Below are 18,645 nucleotides of genomic sequence, written 5' to 3' on the forward strand. Positions count from 1 at the left end.
TTTCCTGAAGATGGATTTGAAATAGAAACACTGAAAGGTACTTTACCATTAATTTTCTAATTGCAACTGGAAATCATTGGCACTATATGTAATTTCTGAAGGGTCAATACTGGCTGTGGAGCCCATTCTCCCAAGGACCCAGCCGGTCCAGAAGAACTCTAGGAATAAAAGCAAGTGGGCTTAGGGGTAGACTCACGAACAGAGGTGACACAACCTACACAGCAGGCACCAGAAGACAACAAGGTTGTTCGGAAGCAGGGCCAGCAGCTTGAGTCAGCTACGAGGCTGCATTCACCAGACGTGAACAGCCTTTCAGGATAGCTAAATCACACGTGCGTCTTTGAGATGTTTGTTCTTGCATCGTGCATAAAGCGGCAACAATAATACTGAAGGAAAAAACTGCTTAAGTTTTAAGTATGTAACACTTCCTTTTCTACTGCATCAACACTACAGTCTGCCAAATCCCTCAGAAAACGCTGCCTTTAAGACCATGACGACAACAGAAGGGTTTGGGTCGCCTGAAAGCACAATCAGTTCGATTCATTCCAGTTTGTGAATCCAGGCACAGCCCCTACTCAACAACACGGACAACAAACGTGATAATTTGATTTACAAAACCGCTCAGAACTTTCCTCCCCTGCTGTCTACAGTCTTTGGTAATCTCAGAGGGACATTGCAAGCAAGGGATATTTTATGCAACAAAACCCAGAAACGAGGAGCACATTTGAAAAAGGGCAGCATTTCCAGCCGGAGCTCACATTCAACTTCCAGAACAGAAGAAGTGACCTGGACCTGTTAAATCCTGCTGTGTCCTGTTTTACGGAGACCGATGCTTGCAGGTCAGAGGAATCTGGAATTCCCTGCAGACTACCTGGAATATTGCACTTGGCAGACTGCCTCCAGCTAACACGTGGTCAGTAACTAAGAACTGCCTACCAGGAGCAGCAGTCACTTCCCAGATTCAGGGGTTTATTCCAACAGCACCGAGTCCTCTCTTTCATCATCCACCACTTCATCTGCCCGCAGAGACCAGGTGAGGAGCCAGCAGCAGCACATGTTTGTTTGAGAGGCTCCACTCCTGGTATCAAAGAGTAAAACAGAAGGGTGAGGCAGCTACTTTAAAGGACTCAGTTCTGCAGAATTGTAAGAAGAATTTTGTTTGGGAAAGGGTTATTTTCAGGTCGAGGTTTCCAAATAACTCAGAGGCTCATTAAAAAGAAAAAAACAACAACAGAAAAAACAAACAAACAAACAAGAAAGGTAAGTTCTCAGCTGCAGGACAGCATGTACAAAGTGAGGGAACGCTAGCATTGCTCTTTCTACACGTGTTGTACTTTTCCCCAGCAAGGGCTGTGGGGATTAAGCTACTACCTTTCAACATTAGTGCTGTGCTGTAATTTACGGAGAAGGATCTGCGTCAGGTCAAAGGTTGTGAAGCTTATTCCCACTGCAATTGGACCTTTGACCCAGTTCATGCTGAGTCCTTTGTACAAGCCACGGATTAGTCCCTCTTCTCTTATAATCTCTTGCATGGTGAGAAGGATGGAACTGTACGTGTGTCCCATAACTCCCGCCGTCTGCATTCGTCGGCGAACCACATCCAGGGGGTAAGAAGCTGACTGGCCAATCAAGCCTGCACAGGCACCAAACAAAAGCCGCTCCGGAGGGGATGGCTGCAATTTCCCGCTGTGATCTGGGAACGAGAAAGTAGCAGAGTGTAGAAAGGTTTTTGTAATAAACACATGATTAAGGTCAAGTGGGCTGAGGCCAGAGAGAGTACTGAGTGCCAGAGCTCCTGAGATTTTTGTTCACAACTTGGTTGTTAGCGGACTTGGTACGTAACCAAGTCCTTCTGCACCCAGGACTTGCACCTTCTTGTTCCTCTGCGAGACAGAGATACTGCTTTTCTGCAGCTCGCCTTCTTCATACTCTGGAATTGGAGAGACGAGGGCACAAGGCATCCTCCACAAGCACAGAACTGTGCAATTGGCTTCAAGGCCAGGAAAAGGACTTGTACCACTGAATTCAAACATCTCAAATTGGCCAAAAGCCTACACCATTTCATTTGAAAGCAAACCAAGTTGCCTTTACCTGCATGTAGTTTCTTCAACGTCTCGTAGGTGAAGAAGCTAAGCCCAGCATACGGAATCACTCCAAGGATGGTTGGTGTAAATCCCCTATACAATGTCTTCAATCCTTCCTCTCGGGATATTCGGATGAAGACATGAACAATATTGCTGTACCTAGCATGTGGACACAGAAAAACCAAATCTGGGCTGGTTAGTGACTGCACACACCAATAATATTTCCAACAGGACTTTCTGAAGGATCAACAATTAATTAATTCGGCTCTGAGCTCATCAAACAGCTCAGAAGGGATTTCAGAAGCCTGTCTGCAAATGGAGAAGCCAGTCACCAGCTCTCCTATAGCCCTATCACAACATGCTAGCCTGTCTGTTAGATCTCTTCTGGAGGCATTGTGCCAGCTGGCCTCCTAAAGAACCAACACACAGGTTTTACTAGTGAGGTCTTTCAGTATCGATCTCCTTCCAGTCCCTGGACTAACCAGGACTCTGGTCATTTAATCAGTGCTCAGACCCCAGCAGTAAGAGGTTTATTACACCAAAGGCTCCGAGCAAGAAGTGACCCAGAAAATGGGAATAAAGTCATCTGACCTTAAAAGAAAGATCTGCATTTGTTCGTGGTGCTTGTACTTGCTTTCATTAGGCACTTACATCTCCTTCGGCGTGACAGCCATTCGAGCACGGACCATATCCAAGGGGTAGGTTAACATGGCAGCCGTTGTGCCTGCCAGAGAGCCAGCAATGAATCGAGGAAAGGGTGTCAGCGCTCTAAAGTAAGGTGAGAGAAGAGACCAAACAGATCACCTGGAGATGGCAATACTATGTGGCTTTTGAGCATGGCTCTACTCTATCTGCTACTGAATCCCTTCCCTGCCTGTGTACTGAAGAGAGTTGGGTGGGTGGGGGTTGAAGCAGCTGTGGTTTGCCACAGTCATTCAAGACGGAGGCTTAGAGGAAATCTCTGTTGAGGACAGCAAGCCTGACTTGGGGTGTCTCAGACACTACATGCCCAAGAGCAAGAGGCTCAGGCCACACGCACGGCTCAGATAACAGCACAAGGCTGGATCTTGTTGCTTCTCCTGCAAAGAAAAGCTCTCTGTTTTGCCTGCCCACTCTCAGCACGGGGAAGTGCTAACTCAATGTCTAGGCCACTTCTTGCTCACGCCTCTAGAAGACACGGTCGTCTTCTCACAAAGATCTCCCCTGTGCAAGACTAGAAGCCCAACCCGTTGCTTAGCCCCCTCACACACCCTGTTCTGCAAAGCCATCAGGAGAGGGGCTGGCACAACTCTGTACCCACAGAGCTTTCAATCAGCAGCCCTGCACAAAGCCGAAAAACGTGCTCCCTCCCTACAATCTACAGTCCCACAAACTGCTCCATCCTCCTCTGCAAGGATCAAAGCCACGCTGCATCTTACTTTCCCTGGAAGCCGTAGTAACTCCCCAGGAGCTGCTTGTACTCTTCGTGCGCACAGAACTGAATGGCAGCGTAAGGGATCACGCGGACCATGGTGGCTGAGTTCCCCCGCCAGAGACTCCAGAAGCCTTCATTGAGGTAGGTGCGATAAATCAGCCTGTAGGCTTCCTGCAGGCAACAGAGCAAAGGTCAGACAGGGAGATCATGATAAGAGGGAGTCCAAACAATAGAGGGGAAAAAGGTGACCCTATAGCTTAACCTCTCCAAATCCTCCCTCCCACCCCAACCACAGTGAGCTGATATCTGCTGTTTATGCTCGCAACCCTGACTCCAGAATAAAACAACTAAAACGTTTTCTTTGGGGAGACTGAATCAGATACATCAGAGTGAAAAAGAACCGGAGCCAGGAGGACAGAGTTCTACATTCCAGACATCTTCATTTTCCCTCCAAGGGCAAGGCACAGAGCTGGATTGCTGTTTGCACAAACCATTTCTCAACCCAAATTAATCTTCTTAGTATAAGACAGAAACATTTGGATTACACATATTAGCACAGCACACATGGAACATCCGTAATGCACATGCAACAAAACATTCAGCAAGCCATGATAGTGATCGGCTCCCAAATTCAAATTTCCTATACACTCTGAAACAACTCCAGGCATGGTTGGGGGAAAGAAAGCAATCACTAGAGGAGAAGGTCTAACAAAACAAAGCCCTGAGCGATGCCACAACGTTTACTGTCATGTCACAGGTAGAACCTGGAGCATGAACGAGGACTGAGGCCCCTGTGCTAGGCACTGGGCAAAAACAGGAACATGAAAGAGCACTGCCCTAAGGAGTATCATAAACAATACTGTTTCCAGTCTTCCCCTCTATGCTCTTTTACTATGAGTGCTGCTAATAAAACCCGAGAAAGAAAGTTAAATAAATACAAACAGAAGATGCTGTTAGGGCTATTACTACTATTAATCAAACACTTCAGGTCAACAGGCGACAGACACATCACCTCACCTTGGCAGAAAATCTTTTCGAAGACACTAAAAAGAAAAAATGAGCATTAGGTCTTGCAATACATTTAGATGGATCAAATAAACCATACAGGCATTTTATCAAAGGGATAAAAATAGAGCAAAAGAATTAATGCCAGAGAAAAGAGAGATTCTTTATATTAAACGAAGACTTTCCACAGGTAAGTGCTCCTGAACTCTCTTTAGCATATAAGTCCATTTTTCCACCTACTGTTATGAAAACGCTCAGTTTCTGTCACACTTCTTACTTTAAAGCACTAAAAAGAAATGAATAAATAAAAAATAAAAAAACCCAACCCAAAACTGCACCGACCACTTATTTTAGTAGAGCATTTCCATGCACAGGTTCCAGCCTAATGCCAGAATCCAGCAAAGAACGGGTCTGTTTAGTGAGGCTCCACGCAAGAATGGTTTCATCCCAGCAAAACTCAAATGAACACTCAGTTTCTTTTCTTGCATCCATTCAAACTGACAGCATCTCTTTAACTATGTAATACACAAGGCATTTGGAAGCAAGATTTATTTGGCATACAGCAGCTCTGTTTTGTAACATTCCTACAGCAGGAAGGAAACCCAGGCTAAAACCCGAACAGCAACGCTAATGAAACATGGTTCCAATTAAGTGTCTATTGCAGTTTCTTTCAAACTCCTTTGAGACTTGTAACCTCTCAAGTGTATCAAACAATCACATGCAAATACATTTTCACCACATTGCTCCTTTATGCAATTCAACACTTTTTTTAAGAAAGAAAAACACCTCAATAACCAATTGCAGCTGGCTCTGCAATGGACAAGAGCTCTTTTCCCTCTCCCACAGGAAAACTCTTCAGTTTCTAGTTCAAGGGACAATCTTCCTAGTTCATATGACGCAAAGATGCTTTCCCTCTTCACAGACAGGGAAGAGGCCCCAGAGTAAAAACCTTTAGGAGAGCAAGACACTAAGAAATCCATTAGATACTAAGAAATTGGTCAGTACAGGCAAGTTTTAATCATATCCTTTGCACCGAGTTTAATGGGCCAAACCAAACAAGTCTTTTTACAAATGTAGGCCTGTACAAATGAAAGGTGATTTATACAGACAGCTGTTGACTCACCCCAGTTCTGCAGTTTCCATCTCACCTCTGATCCTGACATTTCCAACCTTAGATGAACTACAGTGTTTGTTCTGGTGAGAAAACGCAGCACGTATGCATTGCCGCACGAGCATCTGGTCGCAGATGCAATCCCAGCCTGCAGCCAGCCCAGGCTTTAGCTCCCTACAGCTTGAACTCCCTGATCTATATCCCCGCTATTCCAGACCTCAGTCCCTGCTATGCTGAGAATGAAAATCATGTCAAATGAAAGTCAATTCAAAATTAAATCTCATCCAGGGATTAGATTAAACCTACCCAATTCATTTAATCTGGGATGTCAACCAGATTTAAAATTCTTGGCCTCACCAAATGTCTACTGTATTAACAGTCTGCACTCTTCCCTTTGGGACAATTAGTGTAGCTGACAGCTCCTGCACTGAAACAGGGGAACTGAACAGAGCCCATGACGGGGCTGAATCCCAAATCCCACTAAACGCATGAGAATTTTCTATTCCAATTAGCTGAATTTCGTTTTCAGTTACACACTTTACGGGTTCCAAAAAGGGCTTTGTAATACAAACCTAGGTATGCCAGCTTCAACGCCTCTTACAGTACTTTTCGTCATTAACTTCAACTCTAACCAAAACAATTCGGCTGCAATACAATGCAAGTCTTAGTAGAAAAGACTGCATACATTTGAGCATGCACAGCCTGGCATCCAGCCTTCAGCAAGAAACTCAAACAGCTCAATTATCCCCTTCCAGTGTCACCACATCTCCTTGTATCACTCCTTTCCCCTCCCCACCTTATTTCTCCAAACTGAACAGACACAGAAATCCAGAGCGTTACCTATCATCCCCTCAAATGCTGCCTCTACAGTGTCTGTTTACTCGGCACTCCAAAACTCTCCCTTGTGTCACAGAACACACGTGGCCAGCCACGTTCAGGAGCCACAGGCATCGTCTCTAACCAGCAATACGTGCATCTGTGTTACACTGAAATAGCAAAACTCTTGCTGACTACCGTGAGACTTGGATCCAACAGTACGGGCCAGATGCACAGCTGATTGACACCTGCAATAATCCTACCAAGAATCAAACAATAGGGTTTTAGGCTCAATTCATTGTGGTAATGTTGCTATTCTGTCTGCATCCTGCCAGGTCTCTGCAGACTGAAGGAGGGCAAAGCACTGGAGAACACGCTGGCTCAGCAGATCAGAGAAGCTGGTTTGGATTCTGCTGACAATAAAGAGCATTTTGCAAAAGCCAACAGGACTCACCTTGAAACATGATTTTTGTCCTATCCAGTGGAGCTACTGCAGTTTTAGCAACAGCACCAGCCAATGCACCAGACATCAGGGAGTTGAGTACTTTCTTCTTCTCCTGGTTACCCTGGAACAAAGCGTTGTTCAGTATGACACAGACAATCCTAAGCAAAAGTTGTAATATTTTACCTTCACTGCAGCATTTACCCCCTCTCAAGGACTTGGGTCACAATTCTCTTCAAAATTTCAAGCACAGTAAATTCCTGGTCAGATCATGAAGAGCAAAGATTAGACTTGTCTGCCAAGATGCAAAGTTCCAAATCTGCCACCTCTTACATGTACTGTTTTCTCTCTATTAAGATTTCTAAAAGCTAAGCCACTACCTCCTCACCATTTAGCCACGTACAGAAGGTAAGTTTCTTTCTGGCCCTTACAGTAACCCACAAGCCCTATTTCCACATTGTTCCCAAGATCCTAAGAATGAAACAAGACAGGTTTCCTACTATGATAAATGGAATGGAAGTGTTTTTGTTATTGACATTCCTGCCACAGCTCATATTTATAAAGCAGCTATCTTCTTGTAACACATGGGCAGAAAGCAAGTAAATGACTTGAAATCTAACACCGTGAAGGTTACAGACTGAAAGACAAGTCAAGACAAGGCTTAAGAATGTTAACTTTTGATATGCTTTGTGTTTTCAAGGAGACAAGGAGTTAACATTTTTCTTTTTACAGAGTGTTTCACAGCTAAAAAGTTAATGTTTATTACCAAAATACATGGTTCAGTTCAATTTTTCCATTCCAATCTTTGCCTGTCTGGTGCTAAACGCAAGGGTAGCCGTGCAAAAGCAGCACTGTGTGAACTTCAGCCCGAGTTCTCGTCTAAATCAGGCCAAGGTTCAGCGTCTCTTCCACTGTTTCTAGCAGGAGTCTAGTAACAGCAGCAAGAGCAGGGAAACCAAGACTTATGGCTCTCTTCCCAGCTCTGCCACTAAAGACATAACAAGACATAACCTTGAACAAGGAACGCAGCCCTGCCTGCCTGTCAGCTGTGAGCGATGCCCAGCCTCTTCCCAGCGGGCTGGAACTGCTTGGCTATCCTCAGAGAAAGCCAGAGTTACATGTTACATGGCTTGCACGTACACTGCAACACTTTCAGGACTCCACAGCTCAAATCCCACTAAGCTGCTTACTTTCTAGAGCAGCCACACAGCTCTTCTCTCAACCCATTGCATATACCCAACAATCTCCTGCTCTTACCTCTGATGGGAGATGGGTTGATGTAACTGGCTCCACATCCTGCCGTTGGAAATCCACTTGACCTTCTCTCACACCATTACCCATACCAGTTGCACTTACAAGTGGGCAGAAGAGCTACGGCTCCTAAATGGACAAGAACAAAGCAAGAGTTACTGTCAGAAGTAGGAAATACGCAGGTAATAAAAAGCTTGTACAGGAAGGAAGAGCGACCTACGCCCAGGGCCATTTTCAGCAGGAAAACCCCCATCCCAAGCTCCCAGCTGAGGAGCATTTCCAGGATCCTAGTGCCATTTCCTTCAAGGTGTAAGTATATGTGTGTGTGGATACTTTGGTGCTATGTAAAAACTGCGTCAATCATATTCGCTCTTTTCAGCCCACAAGGAACTCAGCTGCAAGCTACAACATCAAGACATCCATGGTTTCCAGACAGAAGAATCAGATCCTGCTCTGCCTTCTTCCATCGCTTACAGTGAGGATTTTGGTTGCTGCTCAGTCTGACTGCTGAGCATCTAGATACTGGAGAAGGCGTACAGAAATTTAAAACCCAGCCCTGGAAAATGGAAAAAATAGTCACAGCAGTAAGTCCCAAAAGCCTGCCATAAGCAATTGGGGGTTATTTTAGGAAACAGATAGATCCAATGCCTCACACGTGCCATAAAGGCTATTTTGATGACGCTAGCGATTTGCCTGAAAGCAGCACATCAGTGATTTCAGGGCTCCCTTCCTTCACAGTTGCAATGCACGTGTGCTTGTAGCTAGTGAATCAGGGCAGTTTGCACAGATGTTTCTTGCTGTGATACACGCTCTCACTTGCCTCATGAAAGGCAAGGTCAGTCTAACCTTAGCTGCAGAGTATAAATGCAGAGATAATGCTTTAAATAGAAGCTATCACTTTAGCATCTAGCTTTCTAATATTTCTGCTTTTTATGATGCAATTTTTTCATCCTTAAATATGCAGAAATGGAAGAGCTAACGTTCGAAAAACTTGAGTTAGCACAGAAAAGTGGCCTCTCCGAGCTCTGAATCTATTCACAAACGGAGCGTGTAACCACAAAGCCCAGTTTTCTAAGCAACGAGCCTGCTCAAACAGCCACATTTCCATTTTGTTAGCTGCCTTTCAAGGAATGTGGTATTAGGAAATCTGAATTCCTGAACTGCTCCCCAGTTCTGTCACAGCCTTTTCACGTCTCCTCCAGCAAGTTACTTCCCCTCTGCCCCGCTCCGATGCCTAGGAAACCTCAGGCACAACAGCTTGCTTACCTGGAAAGGCCGCCTTAAGACTGTTGGTTTGGTTTTTTTTTCCTTTTTAACAATCTCTAGATATTATATGCTTGTCAGCACCTTTCATACGTGCTGACCTATATTTTTTTTCCCCACGTCGCTCTCATAAATTAGTGCCAGACTTTGCTTTCAAAACCCCTTGGTTGCAGCAGAGATCTTAACGCAAAGCCAGAGACAGATCAGCCTTGTCTGTATTCGTGCATGACCAATTTGCGATGATGAAGCTATGCATGATCTGTGCACTCGGTCCAAGGGAGGACAAACACATCTGGGCATCTTTAATGCCAGACATCACTTGCTAGAGCTCTGGGAAGACACGTATCAATGTGTTTACAACTCCTAAGGGTGTTTTCGGAAAGAGGAGACCACAGGATGTTGCTCAGAGTAATAACTCAAAAGTTTAATGAAAGATAACATCTGATAGTCCAAAGCACGACCTAAACAGTATCAACGTTTGCACTTGGCAAGTTCTATCACGGAAGCTTGGTCACATCAGACCATGTGAACAAAAACTCCCGTAAGGATCAAGACCATAACACTACGGAGCAGAGCATTTCATTAAATTTTTTGAAGAACACAGGCTGTTGATTATTTCTAATTACTCTTTGTAGTTACTTCCTTTCCTTCTTACCTCACGTACCTGGAGAATGTATTATAAAACAATGCCTTTCAGCAAAAGCATTGAAGAAATCACACGTAGAGATATTATCCCTAGCTATCTGAAATAAAGAAATGTAGGTCACAATATCAGATTTATCTCTACCAAAAATAAGCCCACAAAAATAGAAATCATGCTAAAGAGCTTAGAAACGCAATACGCAACTTTATTTTAAAACATGATTTTGAAAGATGATTGAGAAAGAGATGACTAAAAGGAAATTTTAAATACTAAACTGATGTCATTAAGCCTGGACTTATTTTAGAACATGCACACGCATAAAGATGATATCCATTTACTCAACAATATTCTCTCTGATCCTGTTCAGAGATGTTCTTTTTTATTTTTAGTGTCCAATGCCCTCATCTTACAAACACCTGTCTATATGCACAATTTTACATATTAAAACTGCCCACATGCTCTACATAAATATAGGCCCTAAACTTGCAGAGGCTTAAATGTAAAAATAGCGTTTATTCTTTTTATTTACATTTGCTCTTTACAAATGCAGCTTTATTTTATTCTGGAGCTGGGCTGGATTCTGATGCCGGTGAGTTATTAACTGAATTCTGGCTGTTAGGACCAATAATGCACGCAGGAGCCAGCGGGAACAAAGCTTTGCTTTAAAGTTTCGGTGTGAATTTGCAGTGCCTGGCCATTAGAGGCCAGGCATTATTTTGCATATATAGCAATCTGACTCACTCATTAAGTAATCCACTGAAACCCAAGATGGAGCAGCTGGATATTTTTTAAATCCTTGTATTTTGTATAGCCCCATACACAGTCATTACTCATGCTTACAAAGTCACAGGAAACAAGCAAAAAATAGCTGCGGATTAGATTTAGGTTTTTTCCAACACACTTCTGTGTTATTTATATCGTAGTTACAGGGGTCCTTGTCGCACATCTGGATCCAGACTCCTCAGTACTACGTGCTGTAGAGCAAACCATTCCCCTAAGAGAATATATAAGCAAAAAGCAAAATTGCTGGCGAAGGCGAGTTCAAAAGTTAAAGAGGTTTAATTAGTAGCATACGCTGTGCTTTTACAACAAAATTTGTGATAGCTTATTGAAAGTACAAAGCACTGAACTCCGGCATCCAGTTTCAACTCCATCAGAAAACACTGCCTGTAACCCAGCCATGCTAATCCACAGCCACAGATTGAAGCTTATTTACCAAGCCGCGAAACAGGGAAGCTCAGGCCCTTCGTTTCTGGCCGCGGCACCTTAGACAAACTGATGAACTCAGCTGCAATGGTCTGCTTTGCGACGGTCCTCTGAGCCCCGGCACTCTTTCTAGGTATCCTGCCCGTCTTCTAGCAATTGCAGAAACATCTGCGCGCTAAAACAAGTTTCATCCCCTGCATACCAGGAGATGCACAGAATATGCTCCGCACATTAAGAACTAGAGCATTGTTAGTCTTTCCTCTCCATTCTCCCAGCTCTCTCTAGCGGCACTTAATGAATACCTGAGCAAGTTCAATCAAGCTGTCAAACTGACTCTCTGACAAGTGAGACATTCTGCTTTTCTTGGTGGTGATTTTGATTAAAAGGACAGGCGAGTCAGAATCAAGTTATTCAGATGATAAAAGCAACTTCCTAGAAAGAATGTCTCACAGGCAGGTGCCAGTTCATTGCCCAAAGCGGGGTGGGGGTTCAGAGAAAAAACAGCTCTATCTGTCCAAGCCACTTGTGAATCTAATCATGATGCTGTATTTCAGCTATTTCATTTGAACGTAATTTAAATTACGCAGTCTTAAGATAATGAGTTCCTCAGCAGAAGAGCCAATGAGTTTCAGAGACCAGCATCACAACTAAGAAATAAGCACAAACTCTCCAGTTGGGGTGTGTACAATTAAAATCACATAGTAAAGGCTTGCAGATTATTATACAGTTCCGTATTTCAAAACTAAACCTTATTTAAAAGTTTGACTTCACATCATTACGGCACGACCTGCCTGAAATTCCTCCTTAATGTTTTTTGCCAGCTACACACACGCTTTCCTGCGGCAGATCAACACCGCTAACTTCCAGGAGCAGCAGGAAGGAGAAGGACTGGGTTTTGCACAAAACTCACAGCTGATGGAGGCAGAAATCACACTGCCCATCCTCTCCAAGCTTCACCAACATCCTAACCGCTCCCATTCTGCCAACACCCGGGCAGACCCGAAACTACCTGTTAATAGAAAAATAGCTTAATTACAAAAGCAGACCTAGTCATTACAGTTCTCACATCCCTACACAGGCAGAAAACAGGAGAAGCCCGGGCATCCAGCCCAGGGACTGGCTTGCAACGTGTCACTACCGCAAAAACAAGTTTGCCTGATACGCTCCAGTGGAATTTAGACCTGTCACAAAACACTAAGGTTTCTGAAAGACTGTCATCTACCCAGCAAGAACAGCAGATACGTTGCAAAGCAAACAGTCAGCCCCATCAGCTGAGTCCAACGGCAGCTATTTGCTAAGAAATGTTTGCTTTTTCCTCAAACAACCCCAGTAGTAATTATAAAAGTAGTTTAGAGCCTTGGACATGGGAGTGTCCTGACAGACAGGTAATGGCAAAACCACATAGTTTCAGCAGGCAAGAGCTGCTCTGACTTGATGCCCACAAAATGCACTGTATTCCTAAGATGGGCAGAAGAAACTTCGTCCTGCTATCCACTTCTCTCGCACCATTAGCAAAACCAACGGTGGATAGCTGCTTCTGAGGAGACAAACCAAGGTGCCGACAGGAACTTACAACACTTTTTCATCCACTAATTGGGAGCTGTGTACAGCACCCACCACACTTACAGCCCGCAGACATTACTGTTACACAAACTTGGGTGAAGTCACAGTTCACCTCTGGGGCAGAACTGCAATTTCATTCAGGTAAAGTCCCTGCTGTAACTCCAGTCAGACACGCCAGCTTCCCTCATTACTCAACAGCTACCCAGTTCCTAATTCCTCTTTTTTTTTTTTTCTTTATTATGTCCTCAGCATCACTAATGAAAGCGTATCATTAAATTAGGAGAAAAGAAAACCAGGAGAGTTCCGGCAGAAATTTTCACACATTTTCCCAGGCAGGCCGAAGTTAAACAGTACCCAGGGAAGTTGCTCAATTAGGTTTCCTTCAATTGTTAAACTGAGCAATTGAGCCTGACAGAGAAAGAGATGTGGTAAGAGCTGAGATTACCGCAGCCTTAAATTCACCCTTGGAGCAAAACCATCACAGAAAAAAGGGCTGAAATACTCAGAACAGGGGGATGAGCTACAACTAGATGGCCCCCTGAGGTCCGTCGTTGCCTTCCAGTTTGATTAAGCCATTAAAAATCAAAACCAGATATGCCCTGCAGACTCAACTCTCCTCAGTCACATTCATCTCTCAGTTGCATACAAATCTGATCCCAAAACACGAGCTATGAATAGTCCCTTGCATTTCTTCCTTTAAAGGTCTGTACAGAAACAGTTAGCGTGATTTTAAAGAATCATTGACTAAAAGACTCACTAAATTACAGTTATCTGGAAGAGTTTAATTTTTTTACATGCTTTCTTAGCTCTGAAGTACAAAATAAACGCTCCTCCTGCCTCCCTCAGCCAGATATAACTCAAGTCTGCCAAAAAAACCTGAGGATAAAGATACAAATTCTTTGCATGGTTTTAGATTATCTGACTTGAGCCAGTTGCTGAACGCTGAGAAATGGTTAAATCTAAACCTCTGCTAGCAAAGCCAGCTGTATTATTCAGAGGAGTCCAGGAGACTCGCATTTTGAACTAAGCTTGGAAGGAAGGCATGAGCCACAGAACAGAGAAAATCTTGGCAAGAAAAAACAGTGCTTCATTCTTCAGTTGCTAAAAGAAGACTGTTTCTGGGAACACCTCAGCTATGCTTTCCACAGCCAAAAACTGAAGACCAGTTCTTATCTGCAAGACAGATAACAGCTTTATCTGAGGGAGAACGGAGCACTTAAACAAGGGGACTGAAGCACAGGGGCCTTCTGCTGAACCCACTCCATTTGTCAGACAGCGATCACCGTCCCCCAGGAACGGGAGGCAGAAAAACAACCAGCCACACACACAAAAGCCCAAGCGTCCTCCCAGCTTGAATACTCCTCTCAAAAATTATTTCTCAAAGGTAACGTCATAAAGAAATGGCAATAAAATATTATATATGACCTGCCTCCTGCGGGCCCATGCAGACACAAGCTTTCCCGTCAGGGGATCCTAGCTATAGTCACCGTAATGTCACCACAGACACACGGGAGGTCCCAAAGTGACGGACCCCAGCACAGATGACTTTTTTATAATCCAAACTGAGAAAATTTGGAACACAAGCAACCCCCAGTCAACACACCAGCCAGCTTTGCCAGGAACTATTTCAACACAGTAATGGATCATTACAATCTCTGCTCTAAAACCCCAGCAGTTTAAACTGCCTATGAAAAAAAAAGGAAAATAAAGAACTAAAACCTTCCATCATTAAGCAGAACGACCCACAGCGTGCCAAGCAGGTGTCATTTCCTAACAGCAATGCTTTCCACACAGACTGTACGGAATCATGCTAGATCGCGAGTTACCCACCCCACCGTCTGTTGCACTCGCTCTAAATCGTACAGAAATTAATGCGAAGTTAAGCATCAACTCTGCTTAGCCAAAGCACTGCAGATTTCAATTAAGTTTGATTACCTCGGGCCTAGCAGCACTAACACATGACACACCTTCATCATTAACCGCACAACAGCAAGGAGTAGCAGGTTTAAAGCACAACTAGAGAGCAAAGAACTCCTCCAACACTCATTTATTTTGTGACCCGGAGTAAGCTGTTTGCATTTCAGTTCACCTTTCCACACAACACAAAAAGTAATCTTCCTTTGTAAGACAGCTACCAGGAATAGTTACGTATCACCTGGAAAACGGAGAACAGCACTGCAGCGTGAAGTATTGGTATCAGTTCCACACAAGGAAGGTACAAACCTGGATGCATCTTCCTACAATCAGCAGCAAAGTTACTAGAAGACAATTATTCCTGGTTCCTGAGCTTTTTTCTAACAGCAAACCTGTCTGACCTGTACCAAGCCCATCTGCTTCACCGGGTAACCACACGCTCAAAGGCTGCGTTGGTGCTCACCTTTTATGCAACCTCTTGAAGCACAGTTTAACACACCAGATATGCCTGAAACTGCCTAAGTCTGTGTACTAGCTACAGCTGCAGGTCAAGCAAGAAGAAATTATTGCAGCTCCTGACTCATACTGCTGTGCTATCAAGAGCTAAAATTCCCCTGCCTGAAGCAATCATTGGGGCCAGAGAGTTCCTGCTGAAATCCAACACCAAGGACAGCCCCAGTCTCCCCCTCCGCAGCAGCTCTCCTCAAGACCAACATTCAGAGGTCCTAAACAATGATTTTGACTTGCTGGGGGAAAGAAAAATAAGTGTTGAGTATCCGCAGCTCTGGAAGGATGTAAAGATGCTCAGCGTTACCTAGAATCCAGCCCTGGTGTTTTAGGCACCCAATCACACAATTATTTTTAAATACATTCACCCACAGGTTGTTGGTATGATTATACCAACCCTCTGGTACCCTTATTACACAGTCTCTCTTTCCCTCAGCTGTTTTCCAACACCCACAGACATCTCTTCTGTTCCCTTACACACACGCCCTTCTCCCAAACTAGAGTCATTTAAAAACCAGAATGTGTTCAAAACACTCTAAATTCATCAAACCACAGAAAAACATCGGAGGAGCACACAACCTCCAGAAAAAGCTTTGCAGTTAGTGTGACCATGAAGCGTAAGAACCCAACACGAAAAAGAGCCAAGTGACGGCAGACTCCAAACCCGCTCTACGCAGTTTGCTAAATTAACAGCCAATAGGAAAAAGAGAGTCGACAAACGCAAACACATCTTCAACTCCTCCAAACTTCAGGGGAATGCAGTTTTAAGGTCAACAAAGTAATTGCAGCACCAACTGCTACGCTTGCGGTACAGCGAGTTTGCATGCAGCAGAGAAGGTGGAACAACAGGATTATTAACCCTGCGCAATCATTTCCAGCATTTTCCATGTGTCTTTTTGGGTTACAATTTACACCCAATCCGAGGTGCTTCTTCCCTTTCCACATCTGAAGGCAAAGCAGGAAAGTCGCCCCTCCTCTGCAACTTTTTGCTTACGCTGAAGCAGGACAGAAGCAGAAGACGTCGTGGCGTTTACTGTCTTCCACGCGTCCTGGTGCCTACCCCTCAGCAGAGAAACACAAGCTTGCCTTATTCTCAGGTTCACATCGACTTACGACAAAAATCACATCCGAGCGCGCATCTGGAGGCACGCGCTCATCCGAGCCCGGCTTTGATCACAAGACTTGGAAGGGAAGAGGAGCCTGACGGCCTTGACACAGACACCCGCCCCGCACCTGAGAGGCGGGCCTGGCTGGCAGGGCGGCAGGAGCCAGGCAGGGGGGCCAGAAGCGGGCAGGACGAGCCGCGGGACAGGCCGGCGAGGTGGCCGGGCAGGCAGGTGGCCGGGCGAGGTGGCCAGGCGAGGTGGCCAGCGGGGCAGGCAGGCAGGGGGGGGCCGGGCAGCAGGCAGGGCGGGCAGCGGGGCGGGCAGCCTGCAGGCAGCCGGGCAGCGCGGCCCGGGGGCGGGCTGGGCCTCCGGCGCGGTGCCGCAGCCCGGCGGTGACCACGGCAAAGGCCGGCGCCGCTCTCCCGCAGCGCGGGCCGGCTCCCGGCGCGGCTCCAGCCGCTCCCCCGAACTCCCGGGCAGAAGGCGGGCGGCGGCGAAGCCCGGTCGGAGGAGCCAGAGCCCCCGCCGGCCCCGGCCGGGCCGCCGGGACAGCACGGAGGGAGACGGGGGGCGAAGCGGCGGTGACCCCGCGGGAGGCCGCGGCAATGTCACCCGGCCCCGACACGCCGCGACACGGCCCGGGGCCGCCCGGCCCTCAGGCGCGACGCCACGGCGATGGGCGCCCGGGGCCGTGTCGGCGCCCGCCGCGGGGCGGAGGGGCCCGGGGCCGGCCCGCACTCACCGGCTCCGCTCCGCGCTCGGCGCCGCCTCAGCCGCTGTCTCCCCGCAGCCGCCAGGCCTCCCCCTCCCCCGCTGCGCCGCGGGAGGCGGGGCCCGCCCTGACGGACGGCCAATCCCCGCGGCAGGGGCAGTACCGTGCGCGGGGAGTGGCTGCGCGGCCCCAGACAGGCGGTGGCGCCAGCCAACCGGTGCCGGGAAGGGGCGGGCTGCGCGGCCGGGGGCGGAGCGCCGCGGGTGGGTACGGGGTGGGTGAGGGAGGCGCGGCGCGCCCGGTGCTGGGGCGCGCGGGTCCCCGCTCAGCGCCCGGCTCCGCCGCCGGCAGCGGGCCCTGAGCCCCGTCCGGCATGGCTGCGTGCCGTGCCCGGCCCCGGCCTCGGCCTCCTGCAGGGCCCGGCCGGTGCGCCCGGCAAGGCAGCACACCGCGCCTGGCCCCTACGGGGACAGGGTCCTTGACAGCGTGCCACGCCTGGCCCGCAGCCGCCTCCCAGCAGGGCTTTGCCCGACAGCCCCTTCCCCGCGGATCTGCCCCTTCCCCATGCCCCAGGCAGGGGTTAAAACCCAGAGGCCGTAGCTACAAGCTCAGCATTGCACCAAGGCTTGTTTAAGGTGGAAGGAAAATAAACCCAAGCTTTCCTGCCCCTCTGGGGGATCCCCACGTTCGATTCTCCCACAGCACCATGTTAAGCTTCGGTGCTACTTCTTGCCCACCCCAGCAAGGCGAAGCCAGAGAGCACCAGGCTGCACCAAACATGCAATTGGGCACCCACAGGACTCGGGACCTTGGCATTTCTTCATCCGCTCTTCTTGCCCGCTCTGCCACAAAGGCACCTTCAGTGGAAAATGTTGGCTAGGAGGTCAAAGCAGTGCACAAACACACAGAGCTTTTTACACAGCAGGAAGAGAGGAGACCCAGGCAGCTTCTCCTCCTACAAAGACTCTCGGGGGGTTAGAAGCCGTTGTAGAACACAGTGACCTTTGCTACCTGCTGGCAGATAGCACAGGGCTGCAGGAGGCTTTACTCCTTTCCCAAAAAGGCTCCATAAAGAGCCTTGTACATTTTTATGTTTTATAGGGTCAACATTTCTACAGAGAATATCCCATTAGAAAACATCCACTCAAGTACATCAGTAGCAGCCCAGGAGGAAGGTTCAGCACCCGGAGCAGGGCTGGTAACAGCACAGCCCAGCAAAAAATAGGAACCACTTGGCTGGGGGCACACAGAAACCTTTAGGTGAGACTTTAGAACCTTTTCTGGGTGTTTCACCTCTCCTGTTTTGCCCCCAGGTCTGCAGTTGTCTTCAGTCCACGAGGCGCACGGCCTCTTCATTACAATTAGAGCAGTTTTGGATTCAGGGAAGCGCTGCCCTTCTAGGATACAACCAAAGCCCAGGCACCCCAGTGCTGGCTCCCTGCTGCATGATACCACTGCCAGTTTGTCCCTGCTTTGAAGCTACCAACCCCGCTAGCGGTCCCCGACTGGCTCGTCTCACTGAAAGAGAACGTGAACTTTCCTCCTGGATACAAACAGCAACATCATGAAGTATGTTGCTTTGGGCCGTACTATCCAAAAATCCTTACT

At 47.1% G+C, this 18,645-nt stretch overlaps 1 protein-coding gene across 1 annotated transcript; it reads right to left on the reverse strand.

Annotated features, from left to right (window-relative positions):
* Positions 1–792: 792 nt before the first annotated feature.
* On the reverse strand, positions 793–17,089 carry SLC25A42 (solute carrier family 25 member 42). Its single transcript, XM_059831991.1, has 8 exons — positions 17,068–17,089; positions 8,130–8,252; positions 6,885–6,996; positions 4,516–4,541; positions 3,503–3,669; positions 2,736–2,852; positions 2,092–2,243; positions 793–1,693 (listed from the first exon to the last, which is right to left on the reverse strand). Exons 2-8 carry the CDS (start codon positions 8,211–8,213, stop codon positions 1,368–1,370), a joined length of 984 nt encoding a protein of 327 aa, XP_059687974.1. The 5' UTR covers positions 8,214–8,252; positions 17,068–17,089; the 3' UTR covers positions 793–1,367.
* Between the last annotated feature and the right edge of the window lie 1,556 nt (positions 17,090–18,645).

The sequence above is a fragment of the Gavia stellata genome, chromosome 32 (assembly GCF_030936135.1).
Source record: "Gavia stellata isolate bGavSte3 chromosome 32, bGavSte3.hap2, whole genome shotgun sequence".
NCBI lineage: Eukaryota > Metazoa > Chordata > Aves > Gaviiformes > Gaviidae > Gavia > Gavia stellata.

What these genes read in the sequence shown, in the direction of transcription:
- SLC25A42 (XM_059831991.1), bottom strand. Translation starts at nt 8,213, where the DNA reads ATGGGTAATGGTGTGAGAGAAGGTCAAGTGGATTTCCAACGGCAGGAT. An exon ending in GACAAAAATCATGTTTCAAG is followed by an intron (nt 4,542 to 6,884) that starts GTGAGTCCTGTT and finishes TTTTCTTTTTAG; the next exon opens with TGTCTTCGAAAAGATTTTCT. An exon ending in CGAAAAGATTTTCTGCCAAG is followed by an intron (nt 3,670 to 4,515) that starts GTGAGGTGATGT and finishes TGTTGCCTGCAG; the next exon opens with GAAGCCTACAGGCTGATTTA.